The 16,165-nt window shown below is 34.9% G+C and overlaps 1 protein-coding gene and 1 non-coding gene across 3 annotated transcripts; both read left to right on the top strand.

The window, feature by feature from the left end:
* Positions 1-2,284: 2,284 nt before the first annotated feature.
* LOC112793114 (small nucleolar RNA R71) lies at positions 2,285-2,392 on the top strand. The gene has a single exon (XR_003197823.1). It is a non-coding gene; the product is annotated as a small nucleolar RNA R71 (small nucleolar RNA).
* Positions 2,393-10,824: 8,432 nt separating this feature from the next.
* LOC112789152 (D-ribulose kinase) lies at positions 10,825-15,548 on the top strand. 2 transcript variants are annotated; one of them, XM_072232283.1, is made up of 9 exons: positions 10,825-11,006; positions 11,147-11,331; positions 11,475-11,618; positions 11,830-12,082; positions 12,160-12,292; positions 12,529-12,617; positions 12,873-13,150; positions 14,883-14,952; positions 15,094-15,548. In XM_072232283.1, the coding sequence occupies exons 3-9, from the start codon at positions 11,521-11,523 to the stop codon at positions 15,289-15,291; spliced, it is 1,119 nt and encodes a 372-aa protein (XP_072088384.1). In that variant the 5' UTR covers positions 10,825-11,006; positions 11,147-11,331; positions 11,475-11,520; the 3' UTR covers positions 15,292-15,548. The 2 variants fall into 2 exon arrangements, with proteins under 2 accessions (XP_072088384.1, XP_025686708.1); XM_025830923.3 differs by having other exon boundaries at positions 10,847-11,006; positions 11,479-11,618.
* The last annotated feature ends 617 nt before the right edge of the window (positions 15,549-16,165 follow it).

Here is a 16,165-nt window from a genome sequence, read left to right as displayed (position 1 = left end):
GTGAGGTAGGTGGGGTTTTATGAAGGATGGATGTGAGTGGTGAAGAGAAAGATGGGATTTGATAGGTGAAGGGTTTTTGGGGAAGAGGTGTTGAGGTGATTGGTGAATGGGTGAAGAAGAGAGAGAGTGGTGGGGTAGGTGGGGATCCTGTGGGGTCCACAGATCCTGAGGTGTCAAGGAAAAGTCATCCCTGCACCAAGTGGCAAGCAAAAATGCGTTTTGAGCCAATTCTGGCGTTAAACGCCGGGCTGGTGCCCATTTCTGGCGTTTAACGCCGAATGCTTGCCCTTTTCTGGCGTTTAACGCCAGTCTGGTGCCCCTTTCTGGCGTTAAACGCCCAGAATGGTGCCAGACTGGGCGTTAAACGCCCAACAGCTAGCCTTACTGGCGTTTAAACGCCAGCACGCTCTCCTCCAGGGTGTGCTATTTTTCTTTCTGTTTTTGCTTTTTCAATTGATTTTGTGACTTCTCATAATCATCAACCTACAAAAGAACATAAAATAACAAAGGAAAATAGATAAAATATAACATTGGGTTGCCTCCCAACAAGCGCTTCTTTAATGTCAGTAGCTTGACAGAGGGCTCTCATGGAGCCTCAGAAATACTCAGAGCAATGTTGGAACCTCCCAACACCAAACTTAGAGTTTGAATGTGGGGGTTCAACACCAAACTTAGAAGTTGGTTGTGGCCTCCCAACACCAAACTTAGAGTTTGACTGTGGGGGCTCTGTGTGGCTCTGTTTTGAGAGAAGCTCTTCATGCTTCCTCTCCATGATGACAGAGGGATATCCTTGAGCCTTAAACACAAAGGATTCTTCATTCACTTGAATGATCAATTCTCCTCTATCAACATCAATCACAGCCCTTGCTGTGGCTAGAAAGGGTCTGCCAAGGATGATGGATTCATCCATGCACTTCCCAGTCTCTAGGACTATGAAATCAGCAGGGATGTAATGGTCTTCAACTTTTACCAGAACATCCTCCACAAGTCCATAAGCTTGTTTTCTTGAGTTGTCTGCCATCTCTAGTGAGATTTTTGCAGCTTGCACCTCAAAGATCCCTAACTTCTCCATTACAGAGAGAGGCATGAGGTTTACACTTGACCCTAAGTCACACAAAGCCTTCTTGAAGGTCATGGTGCCTATGGTACAAGGTATTGAGAACTTCCCAGGATCCTGTCTCTTTTGAGATAATTTATGCCTAGACAAGTCATCCAGTTCTTTGGTGAGCAAAGGGGGTTCATATTCCCAAGTCTCATTTCCAAATAACTTGTCATTTAGCTTCATGATTGCTCCAAGGTATTTAGCAACTTGCTCTTCAGTGACATACTCATCCTCTTCAGAGGAAGAATACTCATCAGAGCTCATGAATGGCAGAAGTAAATCCAATGGAATCTCTATGGTCTCATTTTGAGCCTCAGATTCCCATGGTTCCTCATTGGGGAACTAATTGGAGGTCAGTGGACGTCCATTGAGGTCTTCCTCAGTGGCGTTCACTGCCTCTTCCTCCTCTCCAAATTCGGCCATGTTGATGGCCTTGCACTCTCCTTTTGGATTTTCTTCTGTATTGCTTGGAAGAGTACTAGGAGGGAGTTCAGTAATTTTCTTGCTCAGCTGACCCACTTGTGCCTCCAAATTTCTAATGGAGGACCTTGTTTCAGTCATGAAACTTTGAGTGGTTTTGATTAGATCAGATACCATGGTTGCTAAGTCAGAAGTGTTCTGCTTAGAACTCTCTGTCTGTTGCTGAGAAGATGATGGAAAAGGCTTGCCACTGCTAAACCTGTTTCTTCCACCATTATTATTGTTGAAACCTTGTTGAGGTCTCTGTCGATCCTTCCATGAGAGATTTGGATGATTTCTCCATGAAGGATTGTAGGTGTTTCCATAGGGTTCTCCCATGTAATTCACCTCTTCCATTGAAGGGTTCTCAGGATCATAAGCTTCTTCCTCAGATGAAGCTTCCTTAGTACTGCTTGGTGCATTTTACATTCCAGACAGACTTTGAGAAATCATATTGACTTGTTGAGTCAATATTTTGTTCTGAGCTAATATGGCATTCAGAGTGTCAATCTCAAGAACTCCTTTCTTCTGATTAGTCCCATTGTTCACAGGATTCCTTTCAGAAGTGTACATGAATTGGTTATTTGCAACCATTTCAATGAGCTCCTGAGCTTCAGTAGGCGTCTTCTTCAGATGAAGAGATCCTCCAGCAGAGCTATCCAAAGACATCTTGGATAGTTCAGAGAGACCATCATAGAAAATTCCTATGATGCTCCATTCAGAAAGCATATCAGAGGGACACTTTCTGATTAATTGTTTGTATCTTTCCCAAGCTTCATAGAGGGATTCTCCTTCCTTCTGTCTGAAGGTTTGGACTTCCACTCTAAGCTTACTCAATTTTTGAGGTGGAAAGAACTTTGCCAAGAAGGCGTTGACTAGCTTTTCCCAAGAGTTCAGGCTTTCTTTAGGTTGTGAGTCCAACCATGTCCTAGCTCTGTCTCTTACAGCAAAAGGGAATAGCATAAGTCTGTAGACCTCAGGGTCAACCCCATTAGTCTTGACAGTGTCACAGATTTGCAAGAATTCAGCTAAAAACTGATGAGGATCTTCCAATGGAAGTCCATGGAACTTGCAATTCTGTTGCATTAGAGAAACTAATTGAGGCTTAAGCTCAAAGTTGTTTGCTCCAATGGCAGGGATAGAGATGCTTCTCCCATAGAAATCGGGAGTAGGTGCAGTAAAGTCACCCAGCACCTTCCTTGCATTGTTGGCATTGTTGTTGTTTTCGACTGCCATGTGTTCTTCTTCTTTGAAGATTTCTGTTAGGTCCTCTACAGAGAATTGTGCCTTAGCTTCTCTTAATTTTCGCTTCAAGGTCCTTTCAGGTTCAGGATCAGCCTCAACAAGAATGCTTTTGTCCTTGCTCCTGCTCATAAGAAAGAGAAGAGAACAAGAAAATGTGGAATCCTCTATGTCACAGTATAGAGATTCCTTGAGGTGTTAGAGGAAAAGAAAAATAGAAGGCAGAAGTAGAAAATTCGAACTTATCAAAGAAGATGGAGTTCGAATTGTGCATTAAGGAATAGTGTTAGTCCATAAATAGAAGGATGTGAGAAGAAGAGAAGTAATTTTCGAAAATTAAGTAAAAGATTTTGAAAACATTTTGAAAAACTTTAATTGATTTTCGAAAACTATGATTGAGAAAGAAGTGAAGTGATTTTTGAAAAAGATTTTGAAATTAGAAATAAAAAAAGATTTGATTGAAAACTATTTTGAAAAAGATGTGATTAAGAAGATGTGATTGGTTTTAAAAAAGATGTGATTGAGAAGATATGATTTGAAAAACATTTTAAAAAAAAGATTTGATTTTAAAAATTAATGACTTGACTAACAAGAAAAGATATGATTCAAACATTAAACCTTTCTCAACAGAAAAGGCAACATACTTGAAATGTTGAATCAAATCATTAATTGATAGCAAGTATCTTTGAAAAGGGAAAGAAATTGATTTTGAAAAAGATTTGATTGAAAATATTTGATTTGAAAAAGATTTGATTTTGAAAAACTTTGAAAACTTGAAAAAAAATTGATTTGAAAACAAAATCTTCCCTTTTGTGCCATCCTGGCGTTAAACGCCCAGAATGGTATCCATTCTGGCGTTTAACGCCCAAAATGCTACCCTTTTGGGCGTTAAACGCCCAGCCAGGCACCCTGGCTGGCGTTTAAACGCCAGTCTGTCCTTCTTCACTGGGCGTTTTAAACGCCCAGCTTTTTTTGTGTAATTCCTCTGCTGCATGTTCTGAATCTTCAATTCCCTGTACTATTGACTTGAAAATAGAACCAAGATCAAATAAACAATGCATGCAAGACACCAAACTTAAAATAAGACACTAGACTCGAACAAGAAACATAAAATATCTTTGGTTTTTTTTTTTTTGATTTTGTAAATTTTTTTTGTGTTTTTCGAAAATTAAGTGGAAAAGAAAATAAAGGTATCAAAATTCTTAATGAGAATCCCAGGAATCATGCAATGTTAGTCTAAAGCTTCAGTCTAAAGGAATTAGACATGGCTAGCCAAGCTTCAGCAGAACATTGCATTCAAGAGCTAAATTGATGAAGATCAATCAGCTTTGGTGATGATAAGAACATCACCTTGAAACACTAGAATTCATTCTTAAGAACTCTGAAGAAAAATACCTAATCTAAGCAACAAGATGAACCGTCAGTTGTCCAAACTCAACAATCCCCGGCAACGGCGCCAAAAACTTGGTATGCGAAATTGTGATCAATACTTTTCACAAATCAAATAATCCCCGGTAATGAATCCAAAAACTTGGTGTTCAATACCATGGCATAAACACAACTTCGCACAACTAACCAGCAAGTGTACTGGATCGTCCAAGTAATAAACCTTACGCGAGTAAGGGTCGATCCCACAGAGATTGTTGGTATGAAACAAGCTATGGTCACCTTGTAAATCTTAGTCAGGCAGACTCAAATGGATATGAATGATGATATACGAATAAAACATAAAGATAAAGATAGAGATACTTATGTAATTCATTGGTAGGAATTTCAGATAAGCGTATGAAGATGCTTGTCCCTTCCGTCTCTCTGCTTTCCTACTGTCTTCATCCAATCCTTCTTACTCATTTCCATGGCAAGCTTATGCAAGGGTTTCACCGTTGTCAGTGGCTACCTCCCATCCTCTCAGTGGAAATGTTCAACGCACCCTGTCACGGCACGGCTATCCATCTGTCGGTTCTCAATCAGGCCGGAATAGAATCCAGTGATTCTTTTGCGTCTGTCACTAACGCCCCGCCCTCAGGAGTTTGAAGCTCGTCACAGTCATTCAATCATTGAATCCCACTCAGAATACCACAGACAAGGTTAGACCTTCCGGATTCTCTTGAATGCCACCATCAGTTCTAGCCTATACCACGAAGACTCTGATCTCACGGAATGGCTGACTCGGTTGTCAGGCGATCAACCATGCATCGTGTATCAGGAATCCAATAGATATTCACCCAGTCTAAGGTAGAACGGAGGTGGTTGTCAGGCACACGTTCATAGGTGAGAATGATGATGAGTGTCACGGATCATCACATTCATCAAGTTGAGGAACAAGTGATATCTTAGAACAAGAACAAGCGGAATTGAATAGAAGAACAATAGTAATTGCATTAATACTCGAGGTACAGCAGAGCTCCACACCTTAATCTATGGTGTGTAGAAACTCCACCGTTGAAAATACATAAGAACAAGGTCTAGGCATGGCCGAATGGCCAGCCTCCCAATGATCTAAGATAGCATAAGAACAAAGGTAGCTACCCCGATATATCAATACAATAGTAAATGGTCCTACTTATAGAGAACTAGTAGTCTAGGGTTTACAGAGATGAGTAAATGACGTAAAAATCCACTTCCGGGCCCACTTGGTGTGTGCTTGGGCTGAGCATTGAAGCATTTTCGTGTAGAGACTCTTCTTGGAGTTAAACGCCAGCTTTTATGCCAGTTTGGGCGTTTAACTCCCATCCTTGTGCCAGTTCCGGCGTTTAACGCTGGGAATTCTGAGGGTGACTTTGATAGCCGGTTTGGGCCATCAAATCTTGGGCAAAGTATAGACTATCATATATTGCTGGAAAGCCCAGGATGTCTACTTTCCAACGCCGTTGAGAGCACGCCAATTGGACTTCTGTAGCTCCAGAAAATCCACTTCGAGTACAGGGAGGTCAGAATCCAATAACATCTGCAGTCCTTTTTAGTCTCTGAATCAGATTTTTGCTCAGGTCCCTCAATTTCAGCCAGAAAATACCTGAAATCACAGAAAAACACACAAACTCATAGTAAAGTCCAGAAAAGTGAATTTTAACTAAAAACTAATAAAAATATACTAAAAACTAACTAGATCGTACTGAAAACATACTAAAAACAATGCCAAAAAGCGTACAAATTATCCGCTCATCAAATAACAACAATCAAACAAAATTAAAGCATATAAGACCAGAGTTACCTATATACAATTCCAGCCCTTCTATGTTATTTCCCTCTTCATATCTCAATAAATCAGGAATAGACAAACTCCAGCAGCAAAATTTTCGATTAAAAATTCTAACCAAAGGTCCTCCTCCTCACTCTTCTCATTAGCTTCGAGGATTTGCATTAGTTCCAAACACCAATACAGAGGATATCTCTCTATCAATTTGTTATCTAAATAAAAAGGATATTCAGACTCCAAAGAACGAACCTTTACAAACATAGATTTAAAGTTCTTAAAAGAAGATTTATATAAAAGAAAGATAGAACGGCCGGAAAAACTATTCAGAAACACCCAAAGTCCTTTTCGTACCCCTTTTGATTGAAACAAAGAAAAGAAAACATTAAGAGAAGCAGGAATATCCAGAAAATTCATCAGACATTCAAATGCACGTAAAAATGCCCAGAAATTAGGATGTAACTACGACGGAGCACAGTTTAATTGGGTTAAAACCTTACACTCGAAATTTGAGAAGGAAAATTTTACATGCAACTCAGACAAACAAGGTACATACATATAAAAATAACCCCAATCCCCTCTCCTTTCACAAACCCTCTCCTCACTGGTACAAGGAAGAAATTCAATGCGGACACCAGAACCTCCCTGACAAACTTTAGGGCTTCCAACTCACGAAGCGACTCGGCATCACAGTATGACGACGCACGAGTTTTTACATAAACATGAACCCAATGGTAAGTGTTTTCTTTGTTCCCTTGACAACTTTCAACTTTTCTTTCTCTTTTTCTTTAGCCATTTTTTTAGAAGATAACAGAGAAAACAGACGAGAAGATAGTAAGAAGATGAGAAGACTAACCTCTAGAAGACATGTCTTTTCACACTTATGAGATTTTATAATTGAAGTTTTAAAACGGTAAAGGTTTAATTACAAACCACTACTTTAGTGGAAAATTGAAAAAATAATAATGGCGCGCCTTATGTGGAACGATCCGAATCCAACTTAGCCAAACAAAAATTTATTGCAGCCCAATTAACAAAGTAAAACTTTTCAAAACCAGTCTTTATCTTTATATTTTTAATTCATTTATTTTTCAAACCCAAGCTTGAAACGCGCGTTGAGCTTGGGGCCGGGGCTATGTACTGTACCCCTGAGATTTCGAAAAAAACTGAGTTATACCTCGACACGACTTATCATCATGAAAACGACTCCATCTCAACAGAACGCCTCCTTCAATCTCTCCATGAGATCGACCACGAAAATCTCAGACGAAACCGACTACTAATTCCATACTAAACTGCGCTATAAATCGGGCACAGTACCAACGATAGAGAACAGATTCATTTCACAATAACATACTATTAAACAGTGTCCTAATCATACACACACTTTTATTTAAGTGATTTCTTTACTGACTTAGGCGTCGGAATTTTTTTTGCAGGTACCACACTTGGGTCCGAGTTCACGAGGATATTCCCGGTTTAGCTCAAGTTATCAAGCACACTGAAATCAACGAAAAGCCGATATATAACTCGGGAAGAGTATCCTTACCCGACCTGCTTTTTAAAAGTTTGCATCTAATAATCTCCCTATATATATATATATATATATATTAAGTATCAACAAAGATGCTATAGTTAGGTACATAAACATTCATTCGTTTTCTATGGTGGTAATGGAAATTAGATAAAGATATGAGATAAGAAAAGGAGTTTGTACGGTGAATAGGGTAACAAACATTCTGGATGAGGGAAAGAGGCAAGCACTAGAAAAATGATTGATGATTTATTTATCATTTAAAAACAATCAATCATAATCCAGATGGTGATGTGATCATAAACTTAAAAATTAGTGAAAGAAGCAGTATAAAGTTGTGTGTAATTTTTTGGGTCGTCTCAAAGGGAAGCAATTAATTAAAACGATGGGTTGGTTTTAACTAACCAACTACCACCGTTCATGCTCCACTAACAAATTAAACGACAGAACATTAGTTATCGAGTTTATTATCTTTTGAAAAAGAAAGAATTAAAGAAGGGTGGATATTATAAGCAAAGACAACTGTGTTTTTCTTCCATAGATGTAAACTTTGTATCTTACAAAATTATAAATTCAACCCATACTTTAATTTTCACTGATTTTCTCCCGTTTTATATTTTTTTTTCCCTACATCTATAATCTGCAAAGTAGTAATTACTTATTAGGGAGCTAACTTTTCCAGTTAATCTTTAAATTATTTTTGTTTTAAATTTTACATTATAAATTAAAATTTAAAATTTAAAATTTTAATTTTAAAACTTACATTTTTAAAAATTAAAGGTTAGAAAAATAATTTTACAATAAAAATAGATATTAATTATCACTCTTATATTTTGATAACATCACTCATATAAATATATAATATAAAAACTTTATTTCTAAAGTGACATTATTATAAAAAGAGAAATTCGTTGAACCAGTAATTTTTAATATTTTTTATTATTATTTGACCAATACAAACATTAAATTATTATTAACAAATAAATTTTATTAATTCATATGTACAAACTTTTAAAAAATGTAAGTGTAAACTGTATTAATTTATGGATGTAAAATTTTAATAAATATAAGTACAAATTATATATATTTTATATATAACATTTTTATAAATATAAATATAAATTTTTATTGATTTAATAATAATAAAAAATAATTATATTTACTAGTTATGTAATATTACTCTTGTACAAAAAAAAAAATATGAGTAACATTGTCGTCTAAAAGAAAATGTTGACTAAATTCTAAGAGGAGGGTTGTACTAGATTATTGACAAATAACATGAAAAAAAATTGTCGAAATTTCATTATGGGTGATGTGATATATATACGAGCATATATTAAATTACATAAATTAAAAGGTCTGTCGAGACTTTACTTAGAAGAGCAGTTGGCGAATAGTCTTTAACAAAAAAGTAAAAAGAGGTCAGAGAAATATTTATGACATCTTATCGTTTAATTAATGTAACACATTATATATCTAGCGAAACAGCTTATAATTATTGATGCATGTTTGCATTGCATGTATGCATGGAAGAGTACAAGCAAAGAATAGATAGAATGAAGAGGAATTTTGTTTCCAATTGAATCCACCTTGTGTGGATGGATGTTATTACTAGCTTTATATATATATGGCACATGCATGAGATAACCTTTTCATTTTTGAAGTGGTCCTCTTAATTTCATTTTTTGATGCTTGTGAATTGTGACTGTGACGAGAAGCTAGCACTAGCTGTCACCTCTAAATATATCTCACAACATTTACTAGTTACTAGTGGCGACTCACATGCAACTGGGGACATACATATCTATTTTTGAGAGCTTAGGTAGTTAGTTATGTTCATTCCAACAATCATAATTTTCATTTTCCCTTGTTTGGACCCAAAAATTGAATAAACGAGTTACGTTTCATGCCACAACAGCACAGGTCCCTACTTAGTTCCTTCTACCATTTCCTAATTGTACCTTCTTGCACGATCCATAGGAGATGAGAGTTGATACTCTCAAAAACTCTTATATGGATTCTAAAGTCTAAAAGTGTTGATATTTCATATTTTCGTTAGAATTAGATACGTGCATTGTGGTATAGTATTTAATAGAGGTTCGATTAAATTCACCAATATTTATTTGGAAAAAATGTAGTGTCTAGTGGCATAACTTGACTACTTATGCATAATTTTCTCCCCCTATTTGTGTGCTTTTTGTCTTTTTGGACATATACCCCTTTTCTTTTTCTTTTTATGTCTATTTTTTACGGGTCTTACAATACCTTATATTTTTTTTTTGAGTTTAGGGTTTATGATTTAGGATAACCAGTGAAAGAAAAATTGGATGGTATCCAGTATTTAATCTAATTATTGATTATTTTTTTTATTTATTTCTGGTCCTACTTATAGAATCAAAAGTGAGAGATCACACTGTATTCTGTCAAGTGTTAAAAAAGCTGAAGAGAATCCATTTCCTTTTTTTTTTGTCTTATCATGCAAAAATCATTCGCAGCTTAAAAAATTGGTAAAACTATCGCAGATAAGTTATATTTAACAAAAATATCAAAGTATTTTTCTTCATTGAAAATGATAAAAATTTTTAAAATATCCTTATCTTTTTTATCATCTTCAACTTATGAAACCACCATCCATTTTTTCTAAATTAATAGTTTATATAAATCTCCACTATCACCACAATCACCATCTTAATCTCCTTTTCACACCATAACAACACCTATTTTAGACTTAGGATGGATAGACTTAGGATTAATCCATCGTAGATCTAACTTTCATTTAAAAGTTTGTTGTTAATCAATAGATTGTTGCATAATTTGAACTTCCGACATTTACTTAAAGAGACTAATGAACTAATTACTAGATCAATCCAAGTTGAGTTATCTTTAAAAAAATTTTGTTTTGGTGTACAGCTTATCTTTAGATTTTTTTTGGTGACTAGCTTATCTCTAGATTAATTTTTTTTTTTTTTTTTTTGGTCGATGGATTGGACAACCCCCAATCCTAGGTTACACAACACACACACCTACTCACACACACTAAAGGTTCTATCACTACCCAGCTATGGCTGGGATTCGAACCTGAGATGTGGCTTCTGTGAGGCCAACATATTAGCCATTGGAGCAATGCCTCGGCCACCTAGATTAATCTTTATACATCGATAATCGCCACACATATATATACCTAATGGGCTCTATTAGGTCCATATTTTCGAAGACCCAAACTGACTACTGAGAACATGGGCCTCCGGCTCTTCTACTATACAAATTCATTTAGACGTTTTCCTCATTCTGACAAAAAACTATTTTTCTTTTGAAACTTAAAAAATAAAAAATATGACTTTCTCACTTTCTGAGTACTTAGCTTCCTCCTCAAGTCCCTTATCCGGGACTGAGTGGGAAAAGAAAGCTAAGAGCAAAAATGTCAGGCGCAATTTCAGTAACCCACCTTGCACCTTGGACATCAATCCAGAAATTTGGTACTATAACCTTTCACTGTCACCAACTTATACTAGTGATGCTTTGAACATATTATTATTATTATTATTATTATTATTATTATTATTATTATTATTATTATTATTATTATTATTATTATTATTATTATTATTATTATCAGGAAATGGATCCTTTTCTAGTAAGTTAAGAAGACAAAGGGCAGTATCAATGTCTGTGGGTGTTGAAGAAGCAAGTGAAAGCCTCTATCTGGGGTTGGACTTTGGCACTTCTGGTGCCAGGTTTGCCATCATTGACAAGGGTGGCACAATTCAGGTTGAGGCAAAGAAAGAGTATCCTCTCTACAAGGTATTTGTTTTTCTTATTATAATGGAATGGAATGTTTGAAATTTATAGTATGGTTATAATCTTAGTATAGAGGTAGGGAAAATTGTTAATTGTTAGTGATTGTATATATTGATGCTATTAAGATTCCTGTTTCTCTTGTCTAGAAAGAATGGAGAGTCATATGATTGGGTACTCTCATGGAAGGAGACTATGTTCTTGCTACTTGAAGATGTCCCACTCGAGCTTCGCAAACATGTCGTTTCGATTTCTCTTGATGGCACTTCTGCAACTACAATCATTGTTGATAGGTGAATAATGATCATTCAGTAGCAATTTTTTTAATGTAATTGTTTAGAGAGTAAAGTGGAGCATCTAAACACTTGAAAAGTCCATGCATAACAACCCATGAATCTGAAAATATCATCTTTTCATCAACAATTCCGATACTGCCTGTTAGAGTAGCCGAATCCTGATGATGCATCTGAATTCTGAAGTAGAGATATGAATCTTGTGTTGCAGGGACACTGGAGAACCAATATGGAGACCTTTTCTTTACAATGAGAGTTGTCCTGATGCACTTCCATTGGTTAAATCCATTGCTCCTCCGAACCATACAGTTTGCACCGGCTCATCCACTCTATGTAAGCTCGTCGAATGGTGGATCAATGCCGGTTCAGATAAAAAATCAGCTCTTTTGTTGCACCAAGCAGATTGGCTTTTGTGGCTTCTTCATGGGAAGCTAGGAATTTCAGACTATAATAATGCTCTCAAGGTGTTATTTAATAATCTCTAGCATTTTGTGTTGCAATCTTTATGACAGGAAACTAACCATTGTTTTGTTTTTTGCAGGTTGGCTATGATCCTGAGGCGGAATCATATCCGCCGTGGCTAGTCTCTCAACCATATTCTCATCTTTTGCCTTCAGTTCTTGCTCCAGGAACTCCAATTGCTTCTTTAAAGGAGGAAATTGTAAATAAATATGGTATGTTTCAATGAGAATCCATACCTTCCAAACTTAAACTTCAAATGTCAGTTTTGGCACCTTTTTCTTATTCCTAGCTTTCTACTACTTCCACTTTGATTTATGCCACCTTGGTATTCTGTTCTCTTTGAATGAGTAAACATTTTGTTGTAATGCAACAAAAATTTGTACTTCCAGGGTTAAAAACCTTGCTGATGTAAAATTGAAAATAATTTTTGTTGTGTGAATCCTTTCAGGTTTTCAGAAAGACTGTGTTGTATGCACTGGAACAACTGATAGTATAGCTGCATTTCTTGCTGCACGTGCCAATCTGCCAGGTCAAGCAGTAAGTTTTTTAAACTTCATCTTTTCTTTAATCACAAGTATTCATTATCTGCCATACTCTCATTATAGACACAGCTTAATCTTGTTATATAAGAAACTTCAGCTTCAAGAATGTTAAATATGTTGTTCCATTATTCATCTATATCATTATTTTGCATCTAAATCTTTCTCCTAGGCCATTTGATTAGACATTCATTCATCCTATTCTCAATTATTAAACTAAAGCTTGTTTTTCAATCATATTCTTGTTGAATAGGTCACTTCTCTAGGTTCAACACTTGCTATTAAGCTATTGAGTAACACAAGAATTGAGGATTCAAGGTTTGGTGTGTATAGCCATCGCCTTGATGATAAATGGCTTGTTGGCGGTGCTTCAAACACTGGTGGGGCTGTTCTTAGACAGCTTTTCACTGATGATCAATTAGAGGAATTGAGTGAACATATTGATCCCTCAAAAACCTCTCTTCTAGACTACTATCCCCTTCCAAAAGCTGGTGAAAGATTTCCTGTGGCAGATCCAAACTTGGCTCCAAGGTACTTAATCCTTTATGATTGTTGTTAGAATACAGACTCTTTGAAATTTAGTTCCCATATAAATTTAGCTTTGATTGGATATTGTTTTCATATAATTCAGCTCAAAATTTGTTAGAATCTCACAGTTGTGGATTATTTTTCTTTTTAAGATTTTTCCTCCTATTCTGTTTCAGTATCACAGTATGCATTATAAATTAAAATTTTGCCATTGCTAAGGTTTAAACCTTAAAATTGAATAATATTAGATGTAATAAGTGTGTAATTATAAATGTTACATGTATGAAATTATAAATGTTAAGTTAAATAAGATAACTTTGAGTTATGGTTTATAAATTAAAATTTTGCCCTTGCAAAGGGTCAACTGGTTGTAATTGAGATTTGAGGGTGGTACCAGTTCTTAAGAAAAATAACAGTATTTGAGTATTTGACTATACATTGATTGCGGGCGGGACAACAATTTATTTCATTGTTAAAATATGCATTTAATTTCACTGTGTAGGACTTTATTTGATTGGCATCTTGTCTGCCCCTTATTACTGGCTATGTCTGAGCCAATATTTGGTAAGAAGAAAGGAGGTCTTAAATTCTACATATAGAATCGGCCTTAATGATTGCTTCATTTATTGTACTGTGAGTTGTGACAAAGCTCAATTTAGTTTGAGAAAGAAGAAAGTCTATCTCAACCATGCGTGTCAGACTGTCAGGACATACTATTTAATACTCTATTAAAGTGAATGAAATAACATTTTTAAACTTATTTGAAAACATTTGTGAAAAACTGAAAACGTAAGATTGAATTGTGAAAACATATTATATATTAAAGTGTCTTTTGCTTTTTTCGACCTCGACAGGAGGCGTCAACCAAGCTTGTATCAAAATTTTAATTCGAAGAGCAGATACGACTCTTTTTGCAGGTTGCTCTTAGGATTTAGAGATCATGCTCAATAGAAGTATAAAAACAAACAAATAAATAAATAATTATAAAAAGTAAGAAGTAAGAGAACAAGTACAAACAATAAAGAATTAAAAATTGCAAGATTTGTATTAAAATATACAAAAATTGACAAGAACTTGAAAGGAAATAACAGAAAGGAAATAACATAATTGAAATGACTTAAAGAGAAAATGGAGTCTCCCAATACTTATATGGACTCGTGATTCATGTTTCCAATGTGACTAGGAATTTTTAGAATGAATGGAAGCTCCCTCAGTTTATTGAAACTTATCCTATTTATAGAGAAAAAATCCTAAGCTAATTGATATAACTTAGATTTCAAGTAAACTTGCTCTTCAAGTAGTTTTGGACTTTAAGTAGTCTTAAGCCTCAAATAATCATGGACTTCAAGCAAACTTAGACCTCAAGTAGTCTTGAATTTCAAGTAAACTTGGGCACCAATTAAGTATAAGATAATTTGACCATGAAGCCTAACCCATTCTTATTTTCTTTAACCATGGTGTGCTTCATGCATATATAATTTTCGACTTTAACTGTCGAATTCTTTTCGACATCGACCATTTGGCACAACACATACCCTTATAGCTATGGATATTCGTATAACACTAAAAGTTGTAAGAGTAACTTGCTTTGCATTGTACACCTATCTTGTCTGCATATATCTTAGTTCATTTGATTTTGCAATTAACCTGTCAAAAAAAGCAACACATGCTGCACATTCCAAAGACTCTCCTCATTTCAATTATTATTTACCTAATTGAATTCATGTTTCCGTAGGCTACTACCACGTCCAGAGGATGATGTTGAGTACTTGCATGGGATATTGGAATCCATTGCACGTATAGAGGTAATAGTGTCTTTTGCTTCATATTTTCACATTTTTAAGGACCCTTTTGGATCCAAAAAATGTTTGGGGGTCTCAGACATCATTAAATTAACCAGAGCCTAATGTAAAGGACTCTCTTGTTTTGTGTGTTATTATTTTTAGGCCAAGGCATATTCGTTGCTGAAAGAGCTAGGGGCAACGGAGGTAGAAGAAGTTTTGACAGCAGGGGGAGGATCCAAAAATGAAAAGTGGACTAAGATTCGAGAGAGGGTGCTTGGTTTGCCTGTGAGGCGTGCAAATCAGACGGAGGCTGCATATGGTGCTGCTTTGTTGGCAGTAAAGGGTCATCAACAAAACTAAAATATTTAGAAACAAAAATAATTAGTAAAAAAAAAAAGCCAAAAATTATATTATTTAACATTTATTAATTATTATAATAATTAATAAATACTAAATAAGATAAATTTTTGTTGTTTTTCTTGTTTTCTTAACATTACTCTTACTTTGTTACTTTGTGTGTAAAGGTGACAAGGATCATTACAATGCAACATGTCAATCATGTATCCTCTGGTGTGAAAAGCCTTACCTTATTTTCTTATGTATTTGATTTGATCTAATGTTTATTTCTCTTTTTTTTTGTGTGTTTATTGTTGATTAAGAGGATGAGATTAAGTATAAAACATCTTATTAATTGATAATGTAGATTAACATGACATATATTGATATAGCAAAGTCTTATTGTGAAATTAATATATTACACGGCTTCCCATCACATACTATATACTTTGATTATTAAAATATTTAAACAAATTTTAATTATGAAATTAATTATTCTTTAAATTTTTATTTTGTTAGATAAATTAATTCCGATGCAGAATGTCCATCTATCTATTATATACAAGAAATATGAAAATTTGGTGTCCAAATTCCTTTTCCTAAAATGCCATAACTTATGAAGAAAAACATTTTTTGTTATTTCAAAAATTTGAATCTGAAATCTCTTAATTAAAATAATAAATATTTACCATATTGAGTAACTTTATTTTCGTTACAATTATACATGTTTAATTTATAAAAAGATATATATTTAATTTATAAAAAAAGCCGTGCTTATATGCACTATATAGGTAAAGGGATTGATATATGAGAATTTAAAAAAACTTAAAAAATTGTCATATCTTTATAAAATAATTATGATGAGAATTATTTTCTTTTTAGAATTTGACGAGATTGA

The sequence above is a fragment of the Arachis hypogaea genome, chromosome 3 (genome assembly GCF_003086295.3).
Source record: "Arachis hypogaea cultivar Tifrunner chromosome 3, arahy.Tifrunner.gnm2.J5K5, whole genome shotgun sequence".
NCBI lineage: Eukaryota > Viridiplantae > Streptophyta > Magnoliopsida > Fabales > Fabaceae > Arachis > Arachis hypogaea.
This window is presented reverse-complemented; position numbering and strand designations above follow the sequence as displayed.